Raw genomic sequence first — 21,235 nt, 5'->3', positions numbered from 1 at the left:
TATATTAACTCTGGTGTTTGTTTAACATAAGTAGCAAAAAATAATACTGTTTTCTTAGTTTCCATGCTCCATTGCCTCCTGTTCTAGACAGAAATGTTACACAGCCCTACTCCAGCACCAGCCCAAGGAGCTGATCCCTGTTCAGGGATTGCAACAGACACATCTTTGGCAGAGGCTTTGGCAGGCTTTCACATCTGAAGAACCCAAAAATCTGAAACTTGACTGCTATTAGTTCCCATTGTTGAGGGTGTCCCATAGTTTGAGTTGTCAGCATGCTCAAAAATACACTAGTTTCCCTGGTGGGCCTCTGGGTAAAATTAGGAATTTCCTTTTCCACAATCCAAATCACATTGCTTATCATCCTCTGCTTATCATTGTACCTCAAAGTAAGATATGAGCTTCAGTTATACATGAGAGATGTATCCTCCATAAGCTTTAAAAACCCCAGAAGGCTACACAGACTCCCAAAGAAACAAAATTCAGTACTGCACATCCTCACCGTTGGAAAGCAAACCTGTATCCTACATGTCATGTTTAATTTTAATATCCTTACACAGGGGTCACTAAATTATAACATAGTATTTCATATGAGCTCTTACCAGTACCTTTTACATAATTAGTTCTTCTCTCTTGGTCCAAAGAACCTCTTTTGCAAAAGATGTCACAGCACACACTTCCCCTTTCCATTGTGACTGTGCTCACAGTCCTTTTTAACCAAACAAATATACAGGCCACTCTTATTCTTCTGTTTCTTCATGACGATTTACACATTATCTTTATTCATGTCTTCTCACACTTTTATTGTCAGCATTGTCCATGGGGACTTCTTCTGATAATCTTGTTAGTGGAAATACTTAGCAAGTCTGGTAAAATGCAAGCTCCTGAGTAACCCCTTTAGCAATTTCTCTCTAACTCTCATTTCCCTTTTAGGATCATTCATTCTAAACATTGTCTTCTTTTAGTTAATCGCATTTGTATGTGGTGCCATATCAGGTGCCTTCAGATTGCATGTTCATCTTAATTTAAAAAACACGTCAGATTGTACTGCTTTACACTTACCTGCATGGTTTTCAGCATTTATTCATGAAGTCTTTACATATTATACAAGTCTGATCAGCTGGCTTGTGATTTCTTGGATTATTTTTCCCTTTTCTGAAAAGTTTATAGTACATTTCTTACCAGTCATAGGCTATTACCACAGACTCATGGAAAACCTCATATTATAATCTGTGGGTCAGTTATATTTTGGAATATGCAAACAGATGTCACTCAGACTTTTTAAAGTACATTAAACTTTGAATAGTGCATCTGTTTCTAGTCTCCATGTCTTGATAAGGACATGACAGAACGAAAGATGTTATAGAGTAGGCCCAAGAGCATGGAAAAATTAAAAAAACTATGTTTAGTCTCTGCAGGTTTCATAACCAAGGCTGTTCTATTTTTACTTCTTAATACAGCAAAATAGCTTGATGTTCAGTTACACCTGTTCTCTTTCCTCTATTATTTTTAGAATATCTCTTTCCACGTGGTGTTTCAGTAGTTCTGCTCCTGCACACTGCTGTGCAGTGCTCTGTTGTGCAATGCAACATTTATTTCACACTGCCATCACACAACCTCTGCACTAAGCATAAACCCCTTTCACTTACTGCATCATCTACCAATGTAAATCTTGGTATCAGAACTTGCATTCACCTTCTTCTCCACATGTGAGTCTCATGCTCTTCAGTGTCTCTATTAATATGGCAGGAAACATAGAAGTCTCAACTTCTACTCCTGTTTTCTAGTCTAAATCTCTTTCTGAATTAGTTAAATGTATTATCCTGATTAGTCATTGTGTGCTGTACCTATCTATTGAGAAATCCTTTTGGCAGAAAAACACAGGTGGTAAAACATATCAAAGTTTTGTTCATCCAGTACTGGATACGCCTCAGGCTTTACTGAGCAATTTTGCAGAGGCAAAATAAAAAGACAGAGAGTTAAAGACATAGAGTTAATGATGATTAATAATTCCATTTAGTCTTATGCTTCTGTAAAGCAGTCTTGAATTAACAGAATTGATAAGCACAAACATCTGAGAAATAATTTCACATAATTTTGTATTAATTTTAATGCTTTTCTGCTTTTAAAATCCTGTTTTATGTTAAATAAAGAATGTTATTTCAGAATAAGTTAATTAAATATTTTGACAACGTGTTTGATCCACTATTAAATTTTACTTAACATGAGCAATGGAGTCACTTTCATGTCATCAAAACTTTTAAATATAATTTGTATGCTTTATAAATATATATATATATAGATCATATGCAGCTGAGAGATTAATATAGTACAAAATGTCGTATGTTTCTTAGGCCTTCTCTGGAGAGACAATTTAATATGAGATGCTTACGTTGAAACTTCATGAAATATTTTTATTCTGCAGAGCTTGATTTCTGTGGTATTTTTAGTAGACGAGATACTGAATAGTCATTTCTAATTTAGTTTTCTTCAGCCCTTTCTCATATAGTGATTATTTATATTGCCGAAATATAGTAACTTGAACTTTCAAAAGGCAAAGCATTATTCAAAGAAAATTGAAACACTCCTAAAGTCAGAAGAAAGTGCAAACTACCATTAGCTTATAGGATAGAAGCACAAATTAGCTCATGTCCATTTTGGTTTGTGAGGTGTGATATGGCAAGTATGTAAAATACTCTGTAAATAGTACTTTGTTATGATTTTTATGCTTTCAAAGTAAATATAGAGAAATAGGAGTTTTCCATTAATGAAAAGATTGAAACAATTTAACAGTTAGAGAAAGTTTCCAGTAGCTGGCTAAGTATGCTACTGGTCCTTATTTCAGATTCCTTTGTGCTTTTCATGCTTTCTGATAGACAGCAAGTAGATGACAGTTCTGAGAAATAAAGTTTTTATCCAATTGTAAGAAAAGTCCTCCTTCCTACAATTAAACTGAAAATTCCGAAGGATTTCCTAGAAATGTATCTATAATCTTCAATAAAAAGAGAAGAATTATTCCTCTGGTGCACAAGATGATGGATTTTCCAGACAGAAAGTTTGGAAAATACCTTTAGTTACCTGTAAAGATTTCTCTTTCCAATCAAACCATCTTGGTCTGCCTGTACTAATGTAGAGTAAAAGGAAAGGTTCTGATATCACCTGCAGAAGACTCCTTCTCTCTTACATTTCATAACCTCCAAAACCCCTTCCATCAACAGCAATGGCAAAAAAATGCTTGCTGAGTCGATAACAGCCAGTGGGGATCCAGGGAATCCTGCCAGCCTCAACAAACAAAGATAAACCAAACCAAATACTGAAAATCCTGCCGGAGGTTTGTGCAGCAGTGACTGTGATGTCAACATTGAGACAGGCAGAGCCCAGTAACAAGGGAAACTCTGCAAAAGGGAAGAAGGTCTTAATTGTCTTTGCATACTGAATACTAATGCTGTCAATTAAAGGGCTACCATTGCCAAATTGAGGTATGATTCAGGACAGTTAAAACCAAGTAGCTCAAATCCTGCTTTTTTCTGCCAAGAGAACAGTGCTGTGTTAGTCTCTACAGTGAAGTCATTCTGCAGGTGACTGTGCAGACTTTGTCAAATGGTGTAACATGAGCCAACAGGAGAAAAAGATTTCATTCAGAACACTTGTTCTGCATCATACATTGATTTCTGGTTTGATGTATTATTTTTGCACTACTTCTTAATAATTGCTGGAGCATAAATTCTAACTTTATTTTGTCATGTATTACTTATTCAAAGAGAGATAGAAGTGTATTTAAAATATTACTGTATTTAGGCCATGTTAAAATGCAATTGATGGACCTATCACCCATATGTTAATGGAGTAAAAAGTGAAAAAAAGGTATGGTTTAAGAAATGGATGATGTATAAAATAAATACAATTTTTTCATCATCACCTCAGAATGCTGAAGAAACCTATTTCAAATAAAAATGAGTTCTGAACATTTTGAATGTAAGTATTATTTATTAATGCCACTGAAATTCCACTTTTTTTTTTTGGTCATAGCTATATGCAGTAATGAGATTCACTGTCTTCAGTGTGATGGTGGTTTGACTTATGGGCAACAAAACTAACATCTGAGGGATTTTCACTCTTGCACTAGGTCTTTCGTATGCTAATATAGTAATATGAATATATTAAAAATGTGTACAGTTTGTTTTGTTCTCATAATAGAATACATATGTTTTTAAGAAATACTGATTTATCATCGTCTTGGTAAAATCTTTTAGGTCATACCACTTAGGACTACTTAATTTTTAAGACCTTTAGAGTTTCTGCTAGGTTAATACTATTAGATAAATATTTGACTCACAAAGCCATTGGAATACAAAAGCAGAGCTTGTATTTTGCATACTTAGTCCTTTGCTGATAGATCTCAGTTCTCTCCACATGGGTTGATGTAAGGGGTCTGTAGTGCAGTTTTCAGCTCCCTGCCCATTCAGTCCATGGTGGGGAGGATTAAAGTGAGCAGCTCATAGTGTACGTGAAAGGTCATGAATGCAGCCTCCAATACAAAAACATCCTAAAGTCTTTCTTTCAGGATTAGTTATATTATCACTACTGATCTAGTGGTAACTTCTTCCCAAAGGATGCAATGTATCCACTTGGGTCAGTCATCTGTCCATCTCTAAGGGACTGTGTTGAGCACAACACTTTTGCTCTTACCTGAAGAAAACAAACAGCTACCTGAAGTACCATGATACTTTTCTTGATACTCATCTTCTTTACTTCTGTAAGACTGCTCAGCATTACTAAGCAGTGGACTCAATGCATTCCTTGTCATAATCATTCACCAAGCACCTTTTTAAAGCTGGTATTCACTAGTGGACGTCCGTTGAAAATCCTGTGTGTTTTGTATTTGCAAATTGTTTCGTTTTTAATAAATACAACAGAATTTATAATCTTCTTCCACTTCTTTTCCATCTAGTTCATGTATAACAGTCAGCTAGATGTGAAAGTCATTTGTGCTGGTTTTCGCTGGGGTAGAATTAATGCTTTTCACAGTGGCTGTTATGGGCCTGTGTTTTAGATTTGTGCTGAAGGGTTGATAATAAAGGGATATTTTTGTAATTGATGAGTAGGGCTTACACAGAGCCAAGGACCTTTTCTGCTTCTCACACTGCCACGCTGGTGAGAAAGTTGGGGGTGCCTGGGAGGTCGCAAGGAGACGCAGGCAGGACAGGCGACACCAACTGATCAAAGGGGTCAAAAATCCCAGATTATTGGACATCATGCTCAGTATATAAAGATGAGGGAAAGAAGGAAGAAGTGGCAACATCTGGAATGAGGGTGTTTGCCTTTCCAAGTAACGTTTATGTGTGATGGGGCCGTGCTCTCCTGAAGATGGCTGAACACCTGCCTGTCCATGGGAAGCAGTGAATCAATTCCTTGCTTTGCCTTGCTTGTGCGTGTGGCTTTCGCTTTCCCTATTAAACTGTCTTTATCTCAACCCATGTGTTTTCCAGCTTTTACACTTCTGATTCCCTCCCTGATCCTGCTGGTGGGGCAGTGAGCAAGTGGCTGTACAGACCTTGGTTGCCAGCTGGGGTGAAACCATGGCATCATTTTCACCTCTTTGTCATATCTGGAAAATGAGATTTGCAGGTACTTGTTTTTTCAAGCACAAATATGGACCACAGAGATAAATAGGCATCTTCAGAAAGTGTATTCTGAAAAAAAGGACTAGTAAGAAATACTGTCGTACATCTAAGAAATAAGTTCTCAATATGATGTATTATCTTTAGATACTATACTGCAAGATTCCCAGTAATATCTTGATGTGACAGAGTCAGAGGGTCCAAGTTGATTTGAAGGACACCAAAATTTAAAACAGTACATATGAAAGTAACTACTAAGTCTGTGTTACTTGCCTTTCCGGTCTGAATCAAGCATATATAAAATTTTTTTGTATAAAACATATGCAAGTAAGGCACTCAGAAGAAAATGGAAAGCAAGCATTTTTAGTATTCTACAGTTACATTGTTAACTGCTCAGATATTAGTATAAATGGCATAACTAGCACAATATATAAAATAGCTCTTTTTATGAAATGCCATTTGAAAATAAGTAGCTGGGAAAGAACCTTACAAACCATCTGGCAGTAAAGAAATTGAACTTTTACTGTAACCCTTAAAGGCCATCTATTCCTTATTCTCTTGTGGTAACCAGAATTGAACAAACCACTGGGTTGTTACACTGGGCAGAAGCACTGTATGTCTGTGCTATCTCCACGATTTCTGACTCCCAACAGTACTAAATTAGTTAGTATTAATTTCAGGTAGCAGTGGTTAACGAGAGCATAGTATCCAGTATTGCTTACACAGACTTTGGTTTTGTTAAATGAAACTGTACCAAGTTATACAGCACGTGGACCTTACTGAGGTATGGATAGCAAGCTAATTCTAGAGTTACCCTCTGAAATGGTTGCATATATTTAAGGAAATAGACATCTAGGTGAACAGAACTTTGACATTTTTATAATCTGCCTTCCTTTATATCAGAAATGGGAAGCTCTTGTTGGCAGACGATTTCATCAATTAAAGGCATGTATAGATTTGCATCTATACTTTGAGAGACAACAATAAAACTGATTCATTTTTCACAGGGGTATTATATACACCAGAATACTGAATTTCTTCTCCGAGCACCCATTTATGGATTTTAGCAGAGTACAGGAATAATGGGATTTGATTGTCCTGATAGGTGAAATTCACTTTCTTTCACAAAGTTTTGACAGCCTTTAGGACTTACTGGAAAAAGCAAAGTAAATGATTATAAAGGTTTGTCTTTAATTTTGCCTACTATGAACAAAGGTACTTTACACCAGAATTTGTGAGTGATCACTTTCATTCATTGAATGTAGTACTATTTCCACCTGTGGAAGAAATCCTGATCTCAGCTAACAGTGTTAACCTTGGCTTCTGAAATACTCTCGTTTTATGATGATTTAGCTGAGAAAATATTTTTTTCTTATTACTGATAATTTAATATTCCATATTATTATTTCCACTTCTCTGTAACTACTGAGTGACACACTAGTTTGGAGTTTTCCTGTATTTCTTTCACGGGCATATTAAATAAAGAAATAAATAGATAAATAAATAAATACTAGATTGTGTTTATTTTTTGCCTGCTATGGAAGTTGTTTTATGTGAAATTTCAAGAGACTGCAGATTTTCATTTTCAGTATGGTTGAGCCTAAATTATTTTCAAAGGAAGGAGGATTTGGGGAAGGAGCGGCTGTCATCTCAAAACTGAACAAGTTATGTACTTTCTAAAGTGTACTTGCATTATCCGAAAAGTGATGAAAAATTTGAATTCTTGGATAGTCAGGAAAATAGCCTGTGATATTCAGTTCAGTGCTGTCTCCCCACTTTGAGTTTAGTTTTTAATGTAGCAGAAGTTGAATATTTGCAGAGAGAGAAAACCCATGTTAATACAGGCTGTGAAGAAAACTCATTGCCTGAAAAGGGGAATAAATAGAGCATTTAATTGGATTACATTAGATTCTTAAATACAGTAGTTTCACGAATACAAGCCGCACGGATTATAAGCCGCACCCCCGGTGCCTCGACAATGTTGCTGTCTTTGTCAATAGATAAGCCGCACCCCGAATATTAGCCGCACTTTCGTTCGTCGCGAGAATCCGTGCGCAGCTTTCACAAATTGGCCAATTAGTAACAGGATCGCGGCATAGCGGGCTTTACTGGCTCGGGGCGGGGCCAGGCAGGCTCGGCCCGCTCATGGTTGCCGACGGGGCCGGGTGGCTCAGCTCAGCGCCACGGCTCGGCGGGGCTGGCCGGGTGGTGCTGCCGCCGCCGCCGGGCTCGCTGGCCCCCCTCTCCCGTCAGCACCGCCCCGCTGCCGCGTTTGCTCGCCCAGCTGGCAGGGCTGCCGCCGCCGGGCTCGCCGCCCGCCCCGCTGCCGCTTTCGCGAGCGCCGCTTTCGCGAGCGCCGCTTTCGCGAGCGCCGCTTTCGCTCGCCCCTCCGGCAGGGCTGCCGCCGCCGCCACCAGGCTCGCCGGCCGCCCCCTCCCGTCTGCACCGCCGCCGCGTTTCCTCGCCCTGGCCGGCACTGCAGGCCCCCGCACCGCCGGGCTCCCCCACGCTGCTGGCCCCGATTCTGCTGGGCTTCCCCCGCTGCCAGGCAGCCCCACCCGCCGGCCTTCCTGCTTCTGCCATGCTCCCCTGCACTGCTAGCCCCAGTTCTCCCGGGCTCCCCCGCCATGCTGGCCCAGGCTCTGCCGCCCTCCCTGCCCCGCCCTGCTGGCTCAGGCTCTGCCGCCCGCCCCCCACACTGCTGGCCCCGCCTCTGCCAGGCTTTCCCACCTCTGCCGGGGCCGGCCGGGCTCCAGCTTGGCTTGGGGCTGCCGCGGGCTCTCACTTCCGTGTTGGCAGCTTTTAGAATTTTGTTAATAGATTAGCCGCCCCGGAATATTAGCCGCACTTCCGGGTTTCCACCAAAATTTTGGTCAAATTGGTGCGGCTTGTATTCGTGAAATTACTGTAATGTGTGCCTTTAAAAGCCTCCTATGTATCACAGAGCTATGATAACTTGGGTATTAAAGTTATTGTCAAAAGAAACATCAAATATTTTACAAACATGACATTACAGTTCCCCACATAGAAACACAATAGCTGTTTTCCAAAGTGAGGGAACCTTTCATCATATCTTTTTCTTTCTTGTATGTATGAAAGACTTTAATTCAATGTCATTAGAACTTGTTTTTTAATTTTACACCTCTGGAGATGATCCCATGAAATATCTTGCTGAATACAAGTTCAGGTACAGCAGGCTGCTCAGGGCCATGCCCAGTTGGAATTTGGCCATCCAAAAAGACAGAGACTCCAAAACATCTCTGGACAGCATCCTCCAGTGTACATTCACCTTCACTGTATGATTTTTTTTTCAACTGACAACTAGAATTTCCTGTATTTTAATCTGTTCTCAAATACTTTTCTCATTTACTTTTCACATAATATTCTTTGGAAAACTATACTTTTCTCTTTTGTTGAACATTTATGTTGTAATGCTCAGCTTATCTGTCATATTTCCTGTTTTTCCCCTTTTGCCTTTTGAAGCCCACATAATATTTAAGTGAATATCAGCTCTTCCATTTTTGTGGCTTAAATGAGTAGTATAGAGAGAATCCTACTGCACACTAACTGTGCAATTTTATAATCACCTGAAACCATCTAGAATGTAATCTCTTCAGGTACCTGCTTACACAGGTTGGAAGACAAAATCATGCATAATGCACTTCTACAGAAATGGATTGTCTTGATTTCAACTGGGAAATAAGCAGAAGCAAGTGAAGCAGAAGCAGAAATCTCATATTCATGCCAATGCAGCTACACAAGAACATCTGGAAGAATATTCATTATCCAAGCAACAGACCTGCAAATACAAAATTATTCATGAGGTATCAGTGTGTCTGGAAATACAGCTTTAATAGACACAACCCACCTGCAAAGCTGAAGAACTCCCCACACGCAGGATTTTGCACTCTTTGCACTGAAGCAAAAAGCAGCTGAGTACCTAGGCTTCAGCAGGATAGACAATATTCTCTGGAGTTTAGCTCGCTGGAAATGATGCAGATGGCTTTTCTCTTCTTTTTTAATGTTACATGCAACAGGTATATTGCATAACCAAAGTGTAACATTTAGATTGGTACACGTGGCCACCACAGGAGTTCTAGGGTTGTTTTTTTATTATGTCGAGATTAAATTAGTTTAAAGGCAAATGGTTCCCAAATGCATTCCATAATGGCTAACTTTAAATGTTACTTTCCCTGTTTTCATTATCAGCACCAATAACAAAATTTTAAGCCTGTCTGCCTGAAGTGACATTACACATCAAGCTGCAAATCTCAGCTCCCCAACTCTGCTGCCAAATGCCCATGTGCTGCTGCTTGGCACAGTCACTGGTTGGCGTCTGGCTTCTGGGGTCTTCTGGTGTGTTTGCCTCTGTGCCTGTGCGGGGTGGCTGGTGGAATCACCACATGCTGGGATGGAGTTACTCTCCATAATAGGCAGTAGGGCGCTGTGGTTTAGACTTGTGACCAAAGCAAAGCTGAAACATCTGAATGTTTTAGCTATCGCTGAACAGGGAGTGCACAGTGCCAAGGTCTTTTCTGCTTCTCACTCATCCCCTGCGAATAGAACAGGGTGTGTAAGAGCTTGGGAGGGGCTCACAACCAGCAGGTGACCTGAACTAAGCAACCAAAGAGATGTTCCATTGCATATAGTGCTCTGCTCAGAAGTAAAATGAAGGGGAGTGAGGCTGAGGTATAGTCAGCTATCTTTTGCTTGGGAACTGGCTGTCCACTGGCCTGCCCATGGAAGGTGGTGTGTGATGGTCATTGCCATACTTTTTTTGTTTCATTTTTCTTTTTTCCCTTCTCTTTTTATTGAATTGTTTTCACCTTGACTCATGAGTTCTCTGGTTTTTACTCTTCCTTTCTTTTCACCCATTCCACTTGGGTGGGCAGTTGGGCAGTGAGTGGTGATGTGGTGCTTAGTTCCCTACACAACCCACTGTGTGCCAGCTGGGCAAGACTGGTGAGATCTGCCCAGAAAGAGTTGTTCAGCCCATTTCCCCACCTCAGGATAACCAAAGAGCTCTCATGTGGTAATATTACAGGCCAAAGCTGGATGTGACCAGTGATCCAAGCATAAAGATGGTCAAAAACTCAGTATAACTTCTACATCATTTCATAAAAAGAAAATAATCCAAAAACACCTGCAATTAGCTGCTAAAAAAAAATTATATAACTCAAAACCCCTCACAATGCTGGATGTGAAGATGAACACCCTGGCAAATTTCACATGCAACTGAAAGGACCATCCTACTACTACAGTAAAAATCCCATTAATATGTTGGTACCAGAACTGAAAGACAGAAAAGTATTTTGAAAAAATGTGCAATAGAAAATATTTATAAAAGCTACGCTAGAAACTAGTCCTGTAACTTTGTACTCAGTACTTCAGCAAGGAGAACTGCCTAAAAGAACAGAAATTTGCCCAGGAAATGGTATAAGGTTTAACAAGAACCTTCAATGAAGAAGAAGTAAGTGTGAGTAGTCTGAGGTGAGACTTCCAAAAACTCACTCATTATGGTCATACATTGAAAGAGACAAATAGTGAGTTTCTCACAGTTCACTGAAAACACTTGGGTCTCTTAGAGACACCAAACAGCCTACTTGGAAAGACAATCCCATGCAGAGTTGCAAGTTCACTTTCTCTGCTCAAGTTTCACGGCTGTTTTCTACACAGGTACTTCCACTTGTCCTGAGAAGTCATGCATTGAAGACCACTGGCACTCATGGCACTCTCTCAGAGCTGTGCAGACACTTGATTTCAGTAAGCAGAAGCTCACATAGCCATGAGGCATGGGTCTGACTATTTTAGGAGTTAGTTTTCTGTCATATGACCACTGATTCTTATGAAATGGATTGGTATACTTCATCACAAGTTTTAGACAAAACACACATCCTTTACTCCCAAATAACTCACAGTGATAGAAATATGCTCAAAATAAGGGCATGGGGTGATAACTGGGATCCGCTGAAGTCACTGGCAAAAATCCCTTAGTGTTCAGAAGCAGAAAAAAGTCATACTTCGTATGGATGCAAAGATGGTAACTAGGTTACACCACAGGAAAAAATAGCAAAGAGTAAATGGGAATTTAAGCAATAGTCTTCTGATTTCAGGTGTTTATTCATCAAATCTTACCTCCAGCAAAAACCTAAAAGTAAATCCATATTTCTTGAGCCATTGCCTTAACAGGTATCCAAAGCAGACATACTGCTGGACTTGGTGACAAACTAAACTAAAACTGAAATGAATTTTACCAAGGCTGTTGTGGCTGAAGCAGGGAGATGTAATTCACCTCCCATGCAGTCAGGGTCAGATTATGTGCCAGAAATCCTCAGATGGATTCAAAGATGGAGTTTTAAACTTTTCACTTAAATATAGACAGATTGTAACAGATCCTGTACAAACAAAATGTTGAACTAAGTTCCAACAAGGTGGCAAGAGCAGGGTCTAGGGAATGACGCAGGTCCTAACCAGGCCTCCTCCTCACAATTTGGTAATGTGGAGCCACGTCAGTGAAGGTTTGTTTGGCTGCTGTAGCCCCTCCAAGCTGCACTTTTCCATATCCATTATGCATCACATCAATGATGCTCTGTAGTTATTTACCATCACTACGACCAGCTTGTAATGCCGTATTATGTCACAGAGATATTTGTCCTGCTGATAAATTTTATGTCTGAAATTAATATTAAGAATTGAATTCATCTGGATAAGTTTTTAGAGCAGCAGCTGTGAGAGACCAGTTTTGAATTACTCACTGCTCCAAGTCATGTTGGCTGTGGAGCAGGAGACAGAAGCAAAAGTGAAACTAAGATATGGAGCTGACCCATCTCTACATTACAGTCCATTTATGTTCATAAATGAACACATGTTCTCTGAAAGTCTATTCTTCTCCTCTTTTTTTTGTTCCAAAATTTAGAATGTCAAAGTTTTGTCATGTGCTATCTCTTGCCTGCCCCAATAAACACAAAATAAGCAACAGCAAAAAAAATCCCAAACCCAAAACAAAACCAAAAAGCACACAAGAAAACCCTCATCTAGTGAAAGTGGAACAGAAATGTAATGTTTTAGCACATGTATACAAGAAGAGAGGCAATGATACAATACTTCGATCTGTATTGTCTATATAAAACATTTATTTTTAAGCTCTATAATGGTATTATAGAAATACATAGAATATTTTATAGTGTATTTTAGTGTACTCACTGTGAAAATAACACATTTAAGACAGGTATTCTTATGTCCAAATATATGCACTTCTTTGCCTTGCAGTATTATGTTACTTTGAAAAACAAAATACCAGTATTTTATTCCTTGCTCCTTGCCAGAATCTTCTCATTCAGATTTCCCTGGGTCATCTCAGATGCTGACTGCAGTGGGATATTTTATAAAAACCACGAAAAATCCGTAGATTTGTAGATTTCCTAGATTTGCTTGCATTCATGTCTAGTGCACATGGCTTGCCGTTCAATCCTCCAAGTGCCTTCTTCATAAGTACAGTGACATATAGTGCATTCATCAGTTTTCACCTCCCGGCCTGCTGGAATGACAAGGGTTTCTGCAAAGCAGTTTGGGCCTGAAAGAAGCAGAGAGTTCATTATGTGACACCATCATCACACTGCAACCCAGCCCAGCACAGTCCTAGGCCTGGGCACGGAAAATCTGTTGCAAAGCGAGTAACGCTGGGCACATTAAACAAACATGGGCATTGTGCACAAGGCATAAAAGCAGCAAAGAACGCAAGGACCCTGCTCACCAAAGTGGTTGGATGTTTTGGATATGGACTGTCCCTACTCTCTGTGAAGGAAGTTGCAATAAAACCTTTCTGTGCAACCTGCGAATATGACAGAGACCTGGGCACACCCTGATGGCACAGATGAACACAGACTGAAGCTAGAGAAAATGCCAGCTGTTGATAATTCAACAGTGCTACTGTAAGCTACTAGAGAGTCACTTTCACATTTTATTACTTTTTTCCCACTGGAAGCAAGCATTTTAGTTTCTGTAGTAATCATACTATCACATTAGTTTATCTTCCCTTTCATGAGAAAATAGTCTATTTCCAGCAGAGGGAAATAGCTTCAGCCTCTTCTGGATGAGGACACTTTTCATGTATAGAATAAAATATTCCATTTTATGTAAGTTGGTAAGTCTACAAACACCTCTTTTCATAGTACACTGAAATAACTTCATTTCCAAGGATGAAGCAGGAGAAAAACCCATCGGCACAACATTCAGAAGACCAATCTGGTTCTTTCAAAAAGCAGAACACTATGAGGTCTGTATTATCTATATTTCTGCATTGAAAAAAGAAGTCTATTTCTGCCTTAAAAACCCACATGCACTTGCAGAGCAGCATTAAACCTTCCAACCATGTATCTATTCACTGTCATGCCCCTAGTGGAACTTGTCCCTTCCATTCAATGAGCACACACAGCAGCTGCTCAGGCACAACCTGGCCATCTCAGAGCACTTTGGCGTGACTGTCACCAGGGTAGGATTTGTAGGAGGGGCCAGGATACACTGATCTGATACTGCTGAAGTTCTTGAAGGCTATGGATGCACTAAACACTTGTTGAGTGCCTGCCTGTTTGCCATACAAGTAAATACATCCCAGATGGGCTCAGTCTTCCATTGCTGAGGGTTTGCTCAAAGACCTGCACCAAAGAGCATGACTTCTTCTTCTACAGAAATGCAGCCTACCTCATGGGCTGTGCATTTTAAAGCACAAACCAAATTAGTGCACAGGTCAGTTTTAACAGCTACCTCATTGAAACTGGTTATGTCTTTGCCTGCACACAACAGCCTGAGAATTAGATGCCAATTTGGCCATAAAGAAAGTCTTTCCTCACTGAAGAGTTACCTCTAGAAGAGACCTGTAAGACCTGCAGAAATTTGCTTCCCCAAATTGTACTCCTTCCTAATGCGCTGAGTATTTAAGCCTATACTTTGTTTTCATGGAATCACAGACTGTAGAATCATTAAAGTTGGAAAAGTCCTCTGAGGACACTGAGTCCAACTGTGTTCACCACTAAATCACATCCTCAAGTGCCACATCCACATACCTTTTGAACACTTCCAAGGATAGTGATTTCACCTTTTCCCTGGGCATCTTATTCCAGTTTTAGAACTGACTGTTGATAATGATCTCCAATATGTGTCTTCTTCCACAATTTTGGGTGACTTCCTGCCCATTTGGATGCAGAAAGTGCAGTAAAATATGGCATATCTCATCTCAAATCGCCTGCTTTACTATTCCAATGCTACAGTGATATTTCTGTGTTTTCAGTCCCTCTGTCTGTCCACACAAAATATTTCTGAGCTGGAAACACTGGAAGGAGACTTTTGGGGTGGAAGTAATGCTCCTGGATCCCTACTGCACACTGGGAGGTGCCCTGGGTTTCAACCAAGGTAAAGTAGAGTTAACCATACTGTTCTCAGTGGGACTTTGTTTAAAATATTTGAATGATGATCTTTATAATTCTGTTTCTGTGAAATACAGTATTCTTCTTGCACCTAATAAAGATTCATCCCAAAATGAGTTCACCCGCACATTAGGTAAAGATACCTCAATGTTTTGCATGCTGGACTGTAACAGCCCCATGATTTACAATGCTACATGATATAAAGAGTTAAAATATTAAAAGCAGAATCTGCTTTCCATGGAGAATTTGTATGAAATTTAAACACTATTTAAAAGGCACCATAGGAAAAATGTGATGTCAATGCCCTGTACAGGATTTATTTTATTCTGGAAAAGCAAATGTTATAGGTTATACTTGGTTAGAAAATCCAGTTGGGGAATGAAGTAAAAAGGGTGCAACACACATAATTCACTCGGATTCAGAATGTAAATGCCTCCAGTCACAATTAGCAACACTTTAATGTCATGGGTGATGAGTCCTTTATAAGTAAAAACCAAGTTATTTAATATAAAGATTCAACAAGTTAGATCTCAACTATTAAACTATTTTATATGGAGGAAAGTCATTGCTTTGATAAATCTATGGAAGAGCAATAACCATCTAGCTGAGATAGGGACCTGGAAAAAAAAAAGGCAGAAACAAATGTTGTTTTAGTACCATGGAACTTTTCCTTAGAAAACTGCCCATTTTCTGGGTCTTCATTTGCACCCATCATTACCGTAAGTGCAAATCTTACATGGTACTTAAGCTGACAACATTCAGCTGGCATCCTTGCCCTCACCTTTTTCTCTGCAATACCACACACACAACATTGTGGGTAATGTTACAGAAAAGGTCACTAATGAAAAGGCTGAATTGACTGGATTACTGCAACATCATGCACATAAATGTCAGTGCAATACAGTCTCCAAACAATAATTCCAAAACTCTCCTGTTATTGTTTCTCCAAGCTCTCAGATTTCTAGGGAAAATAACTCTGAGCTTCACCCCAAACTCCCATCCGATTTTGAAGTTACAGTAGTTTCACGAATACAAGCCGCACGGATTATAAGCCGCACCCCCGGTGCCTCGACAATGTTGCTGTCTTTGTCAATAGATAAGCCGCACCCCGAATATTAGCCGCACTTTCGTTCGTCGCGAGAATCCGTGCGCAGCTTTCACAAATTGGCCAATTAGTAACAGGATCGCGGCATAGCGGGCTTTACTGGCTCGGGGCGGGGCCAGGCAGGCTCGGCCCGCTCATGGTTGCCGACGGGGCCGGGTGGCCCAGCTCAGCGCCACGGCTCGGCGGGGCTGGCCGGGTGGTGCTGCCGCCGCCGCCGGGCTCGCTGGCCCCCCTCTCCCGTCAGCACCGCCCCGCTGCCGCGTTCGCTCGCCCGGCTGGCAGGGCTGCCGCCGCCGGGCTCGCCGCCCGCCCCGCTGCCGCGTTCGCTCGCCCGGCTGGCAGGGCTGCCGCCGCCGCCGCCGGGCTCGCCGCTCACCCCGCGCCGCGTTCGCCCCGCGCCGCGCCGCGTTCGCTCGCGCCGTGTTCGCTCGCCCTGCGCAGCGCCTCGCTCGTGCCGCGTTCGCTCGCGCCGCTTTCGCGAGCGCCGCTTTCGCGAGCGCCGCGTTCGCGAGCGCCGCGTTCGCGAGCGCCGCGCCGCTTTCGCGAACGCCGCGTTCGCGAGCGCCGCTTTCGCTCACGCCGCGCCCACCCCGCGCCGCGCCCGCCCCGCGCCGCTTTCGCGAGCGCCGCTTTCGCGAGCGCCGCGTTCGGGAGCGCCACGCCGCTTTCGCGAGCGCCGCTTTTGCGAGCGCCGCTTTCGCGAGCGCCACGTTCGCTCGCCCCGCCGGCAGGGCTGCCGCCGCCGCCACCAGGCTCGCCGGTCATCCCCTCCCGTCTGCACCGCCGCCGCGTTTCCTCGCCCTGACCGGCACTGCAGGCCCCCGCACCGCCGGGCTCCCCCACGCTGCTGGCCCCGATTCTGCTGGGCTTCCCCCGCTGCCAGGCAGCCCCACCCGCCGGCCTTCCTGCTTCTGCCATGCTCCCCTGCACTGCTAGCCCCAGTTCTCCCGGGCTCCCCCGCCCTGCTGGCCCGGGCTCTGCCGCCCCCCCCTGCCCCGCCCTGCTGGCTCAGGCTCTGTCGCCCGCCCCCACACTGCTGGCCCCGCCTCTGCCAGGCTTTCCCACCTCTGCCGGGGCCGGCCGGGCTCCAGCTTGGCTTGGGGCTGCCGCGGGCTCTCACTTCCGTGTTGGCAGCTTTTAGAATTTTGTTAATGTATTAGCCGCCCCGGAATATTGGCCGCACTTGTGGGTTTCCACCAAAATTTTGGTCAAATTGGTGCGGCTTGTATTCGTGAAATTACTGTATATGAGCTTGTCCTGGCTCTTGGTGTGCTGTGGCTCCCTTCCCTCCAAGCAGGAATGCTTGTCCGTTTTCCTCTGAGGAGCAGACACAGAACACAGACTGCCTGCAGTGATGGGGTATACGTGGGATAGCACTGGTGGGACTCTTGGTGAAAGGCTGCTCTGGCTGCCCCTGTGCCTCCAGCAGCCCTTCCCTGGCCCCTGCCTGTCGCACAATCACAGAATATTTATTCTAAATTGGAAGAGACCCACAAGGATCATCAAGTCCAGCTGGAAGGACAGTGGTGGTGAAGCCACTAATGCTTCTCTGTCTGTCTAAAAGGACAGTAGGGAAAGTGAGGAATTGAAGATTTTGAACAGACCATGGTAAGGCCAGGAGGCACGGCAGGTACACAAAAGCTGGTTTTAAAAGCTTAAGAGTGCCTTTTCCTCGGTCTCCCTTTGAAGAGGGAGATCCTCCACATTCAGAGTGGACCAGCTGCCCCAATGACAAGGCACTTGCTGAAACTACTGCTTTACTTAAAACTGAGCAATTTATATTGATTTAGCAAGATTTTCAAAAGATAAGCCATTTTTGAGTTTTTAAGTTTGCGAAATTACAGTAATTTAACGAATACAATCCGCACCGTTTTGACTAAAATTTTGCTCTCAAACCGGAAATGTGGCCAATATTCAGGAGCGGCTAATATGTGAATAATTTTCTGACATTTACAACCCCAGAAGTGCCAGCCAGGGTGCCGAGCCGAGTGTCTGCCAGTAAAACCCAGGATTTCGCGATTGTTACAAATTGGTTAATGTGTTGCGCGGTGGGTGGGGCCAGCTCAGCGCCGGCAGCGTGGGGGGAGGGAGGGAGGCAGGGGAGTTCCCTACTTCAGGCGGGGGCTCTGTGCTGACATCCCCACGGCTCGGGGAGGAGGCGGGGGGTCCGCCCCCGCTCTCCGCCGCTGCCCGCCGCCGCCGCGCCGGGAGCGGGCTCCGCGGGCTCCGCGCTTGCCCACCACTGCTGCCGCCGTGCCGGGAGCGGGCTCCGTGGGCTCCGCGCTCGCCCGCCGCCGCCGCGCTGGGAGTGGGGGCCGGGGCGAGGGACCCCAGAGGCGGTGGCCAGCCCCGAGAGGCCCCGCCGAGTGGCCCCACCGAGCTGGGCCACCCGGCCCCATCAGCAGCCCCGAGCGGGCCCAGCCTGCACAGCCCAAGCCGAGCCAGTAAACCCTGCCCTGCTGCAGTTCCGTTACTATTTGGCAACTTTGTTGCACGCGGGTCCTCGCTGCGAACGACAGAGCGGCTTATATTCAGGTGCGGCTTATTTATGGACAAAAAATGAAATATTTGCCAACACCCAGAGATGCGGCTTGTACTCAGTGTGGCTTGTATTCGTGAAATCACTGTACCCGACTTAGCACATGAAAAGCATTTCCAAGTACAGTAATTTCACGACTATAAGGCGCACCCTTTTGACTAAAATTTTTCCCCGAACTGGGAAGTGCGCCTTATAGTCCGGTGCGCCTTATATGATCTACAAAGTTCGGAAATTTGCAAACCCGGAAGTGAGAGCTGCGAGCTGCAGGGGAAGCCAGCAGGGCCACGGCTGCCAGGTGGAGGCAGGGCTGCGCCCCGGCAGGCAGAGCCCGGCCCCATGGAGGGGAAACGGAGGGGCGGGCGGCAGAGCCTGGCCCCGTGGAGGGGGCATGCAGGGACGGTAGGCATAGCCCGGCCCCATGGAGGGGACACGGAGGGGCGGCAGGCATAGCCCGGCCCCGGGGAGGGGGCACGGAGGGGCGGGTGGCAGAGTCCGGCCCCGTGCAGGTGGGGAGGAGCCCTGGCAGGCAGAGCCCGGCCCCGTGGAGGCAGGGAGGAGCCCCAGAAGGTATGTCCCAGCCTCGTGAAGGTGGGGCTGCGCCCTGGCAGGTATAGCCCGGCCCCGTGGAGGGGACACAGAGGGGCGGCGGGCATGCCCCGGCCCTGCTGGGTACAGGCGGGCCTGGGGGCCCATGGCTGCCAGGTTGAGGCGGGGCCTCGGCCAGCAACCGCGTGGGGGGAGCTGGGGGCGGAGCCTCGCTGCAAAAAAAAAAGTGCGCCTTATAGTCCGGTGCGCCTTATCTGATCTACAAAGTTGCAAATTTTGCTGACTCCCGGGGGGTGTGCCTTATAGTCGTGAAATGACTGTAAATTGGGGCTGTTCCAACCCCACAGCAGCAGCAGGCTTTCTCACTAGATGTTGCTGCTGCAGGAACAGTGAGTTTGTTCTCCTTGGCCTACACAAAGGAGGTTGCCTGCTTTCTGAGCGCCTTCTTGGCTGCATCACTACTCTGCCCAACTTCAGCACCTGGTACTTGCTCAGTGCAGCACTGTCTGGTTTGCTCTGCAGTACAAAACCTCCTGGGCCACATGTGTGCACTTACATACCCCTAAGGCACAGCCAGTGGTGCTGCACTTCTTCACAGCAAATGAAGATCTTGCCATATCACTCTTAAATCTGGCAGAAAATTCATTATGACATATTGTATCAATTCTGAGTGCAGCCTGAAATCTAGCAGGACACTGTTTGTTTTCCTGAAGTACACAACTGGTGCTGTCAGACTCCACTCGAGCCATACCATGCTGGTGTCAGCACAGATTTTTTTCCCAGGGCTAAGGCACAGTTGCTGCCACTGCAGCAATGTCTCAAAGCAGCAAGTTCAGCGCAAATCCTCATTTCTCACACTGAGCACCAGACTGCCAAGCAGCTCTTGGCTTCCCTGCATCTGAAACAGTGAATCCCAGCTTCCAAAAGCAACATTTTTACTGACATCTAAAGAACTAAGAAGGCAGGTCCGGGCGGTTGATTCATTGAGCGATTTTAAAGAGATTCCCATCTCGGAAACACTTAAAAAAGTTTCAAAACATTATTGGGGTAAATGCATCATTTTACCAGTCCTGTGGAAAGTTTCCAATTACTTATACGCTATGCTTCAGTGTTAAAAAAGGCAACAATCTAATTAAAATGCAAATTTTTTTATCTCAGAAAGAAACAGCTGATGCAAATTCTCAGCAGAGAATGCCCAAGCCACTCACCTACAGAAGTACCTGTAACCTTGACAACCTCAGAAGTGCCTCTCTGAAACTACTCCTCCCTCCTTCCACAAAACCACAGCTGTATTTTACAGAGCTGTTCCTGTTTCCTCTTCCTCCTGCCCTTGCTTTTGTATGGGTACATGTTCCAATCAGTTAAAAAATTTGAGAAAGAGCAATTTGGTAAATCATGATTTAATCAACTGTTTTCATCATGTGTTAAACCAAATCACGGACAAGGAAATCTGTTCAACTGCAAGTTAATGTGCTTGCCTGGAGAATAAGTCACAGTGGATTTTGGCCAAATAAAACTACAGTGACAACCTCTGTAATACAACACTTTGATGTGAGACTGCTCTGGGCTCTGGTTTGTACTGAACTTCCTCACAGCTGCCTCTCTAATAGCTCCTTGCAGCAGTCAAGCAGGCCAATTCCAAGGCACCTGACAGCAGTCCCATCTACCCTGACGGTTTTCTGGCATTCATCACTGGCATCATTCATTCTGGCATCATTCATGTGCCATATCAGAGCCCTTTGTAAATTACGCAACCTCAATATTTAACTTACCCCCACAGAGACAGTTCCAATGTGGAAAGAGAGGTCTGGTACTTTGCCCTGGAAATGTTGAGAACCATGATAGTATACAAGAAGGAGCTGTGCTGGGTGAGAACAAAGGTCCACCTGCACCAGCCAGAAGATGCATGGGGAAGAATACAGGGACAGAGTTAAGCACACATATCCAGCTTCCAGCACTGTTTGAATTGGAGATTTGGTAAATGGTTCCTCCTTGCTAATGGACT

At 44.1% G+C, this 21,235-nt stretch overlaps 1 protein-coding gene across 3 annotated transcripts in view; it reads right to left on the bottom strand.

Annotated features, from left to right (window-relative positions):
* Positions 1-12,729: 12,729 nt before the first annotated feature.
* Positions 12,730-21,235, bottom strand: part of VWC2 (von Willebrand factor C domain containing 2) — a 59,941-nt gene continuing 51,435 nt past the window's right edge. For all 3 annotated transcript variants that reach the window (XM_033077690.2, XM_033077708.2, XM_033077700.2), the window contains exon 4: positions 12,730-13,191. In XM_033077690.2, coding sequence (XP_032933581.1) covers positions 13,040-13,191 — 152 coding nt within the window. In that variant the 3' untranslated portion in view covers positions 12,730-13,039. The remainder of the gene's footprint in view (positions 13,192-21,235) is intronic.

Source organism: Catharus ustulatus, chromosome 1, assembly GCF_009819885.2.
Source record: "Catharus ustulatus isolate bCatUst1 chromosome 1, bCatUst1.pri.v2, whole genome shotgun sequence".
Taxonomy (NCBI): Eukaryota; Metazoa; Chordata; class Aves; order Passeriformes; family Turdidae; genus Catharus; species Catharus ustulatus.
Note: the sequence above shows the minus strand (reverse complement) of the source record. Positions and strands in the feature narration are given on the sequence as shown.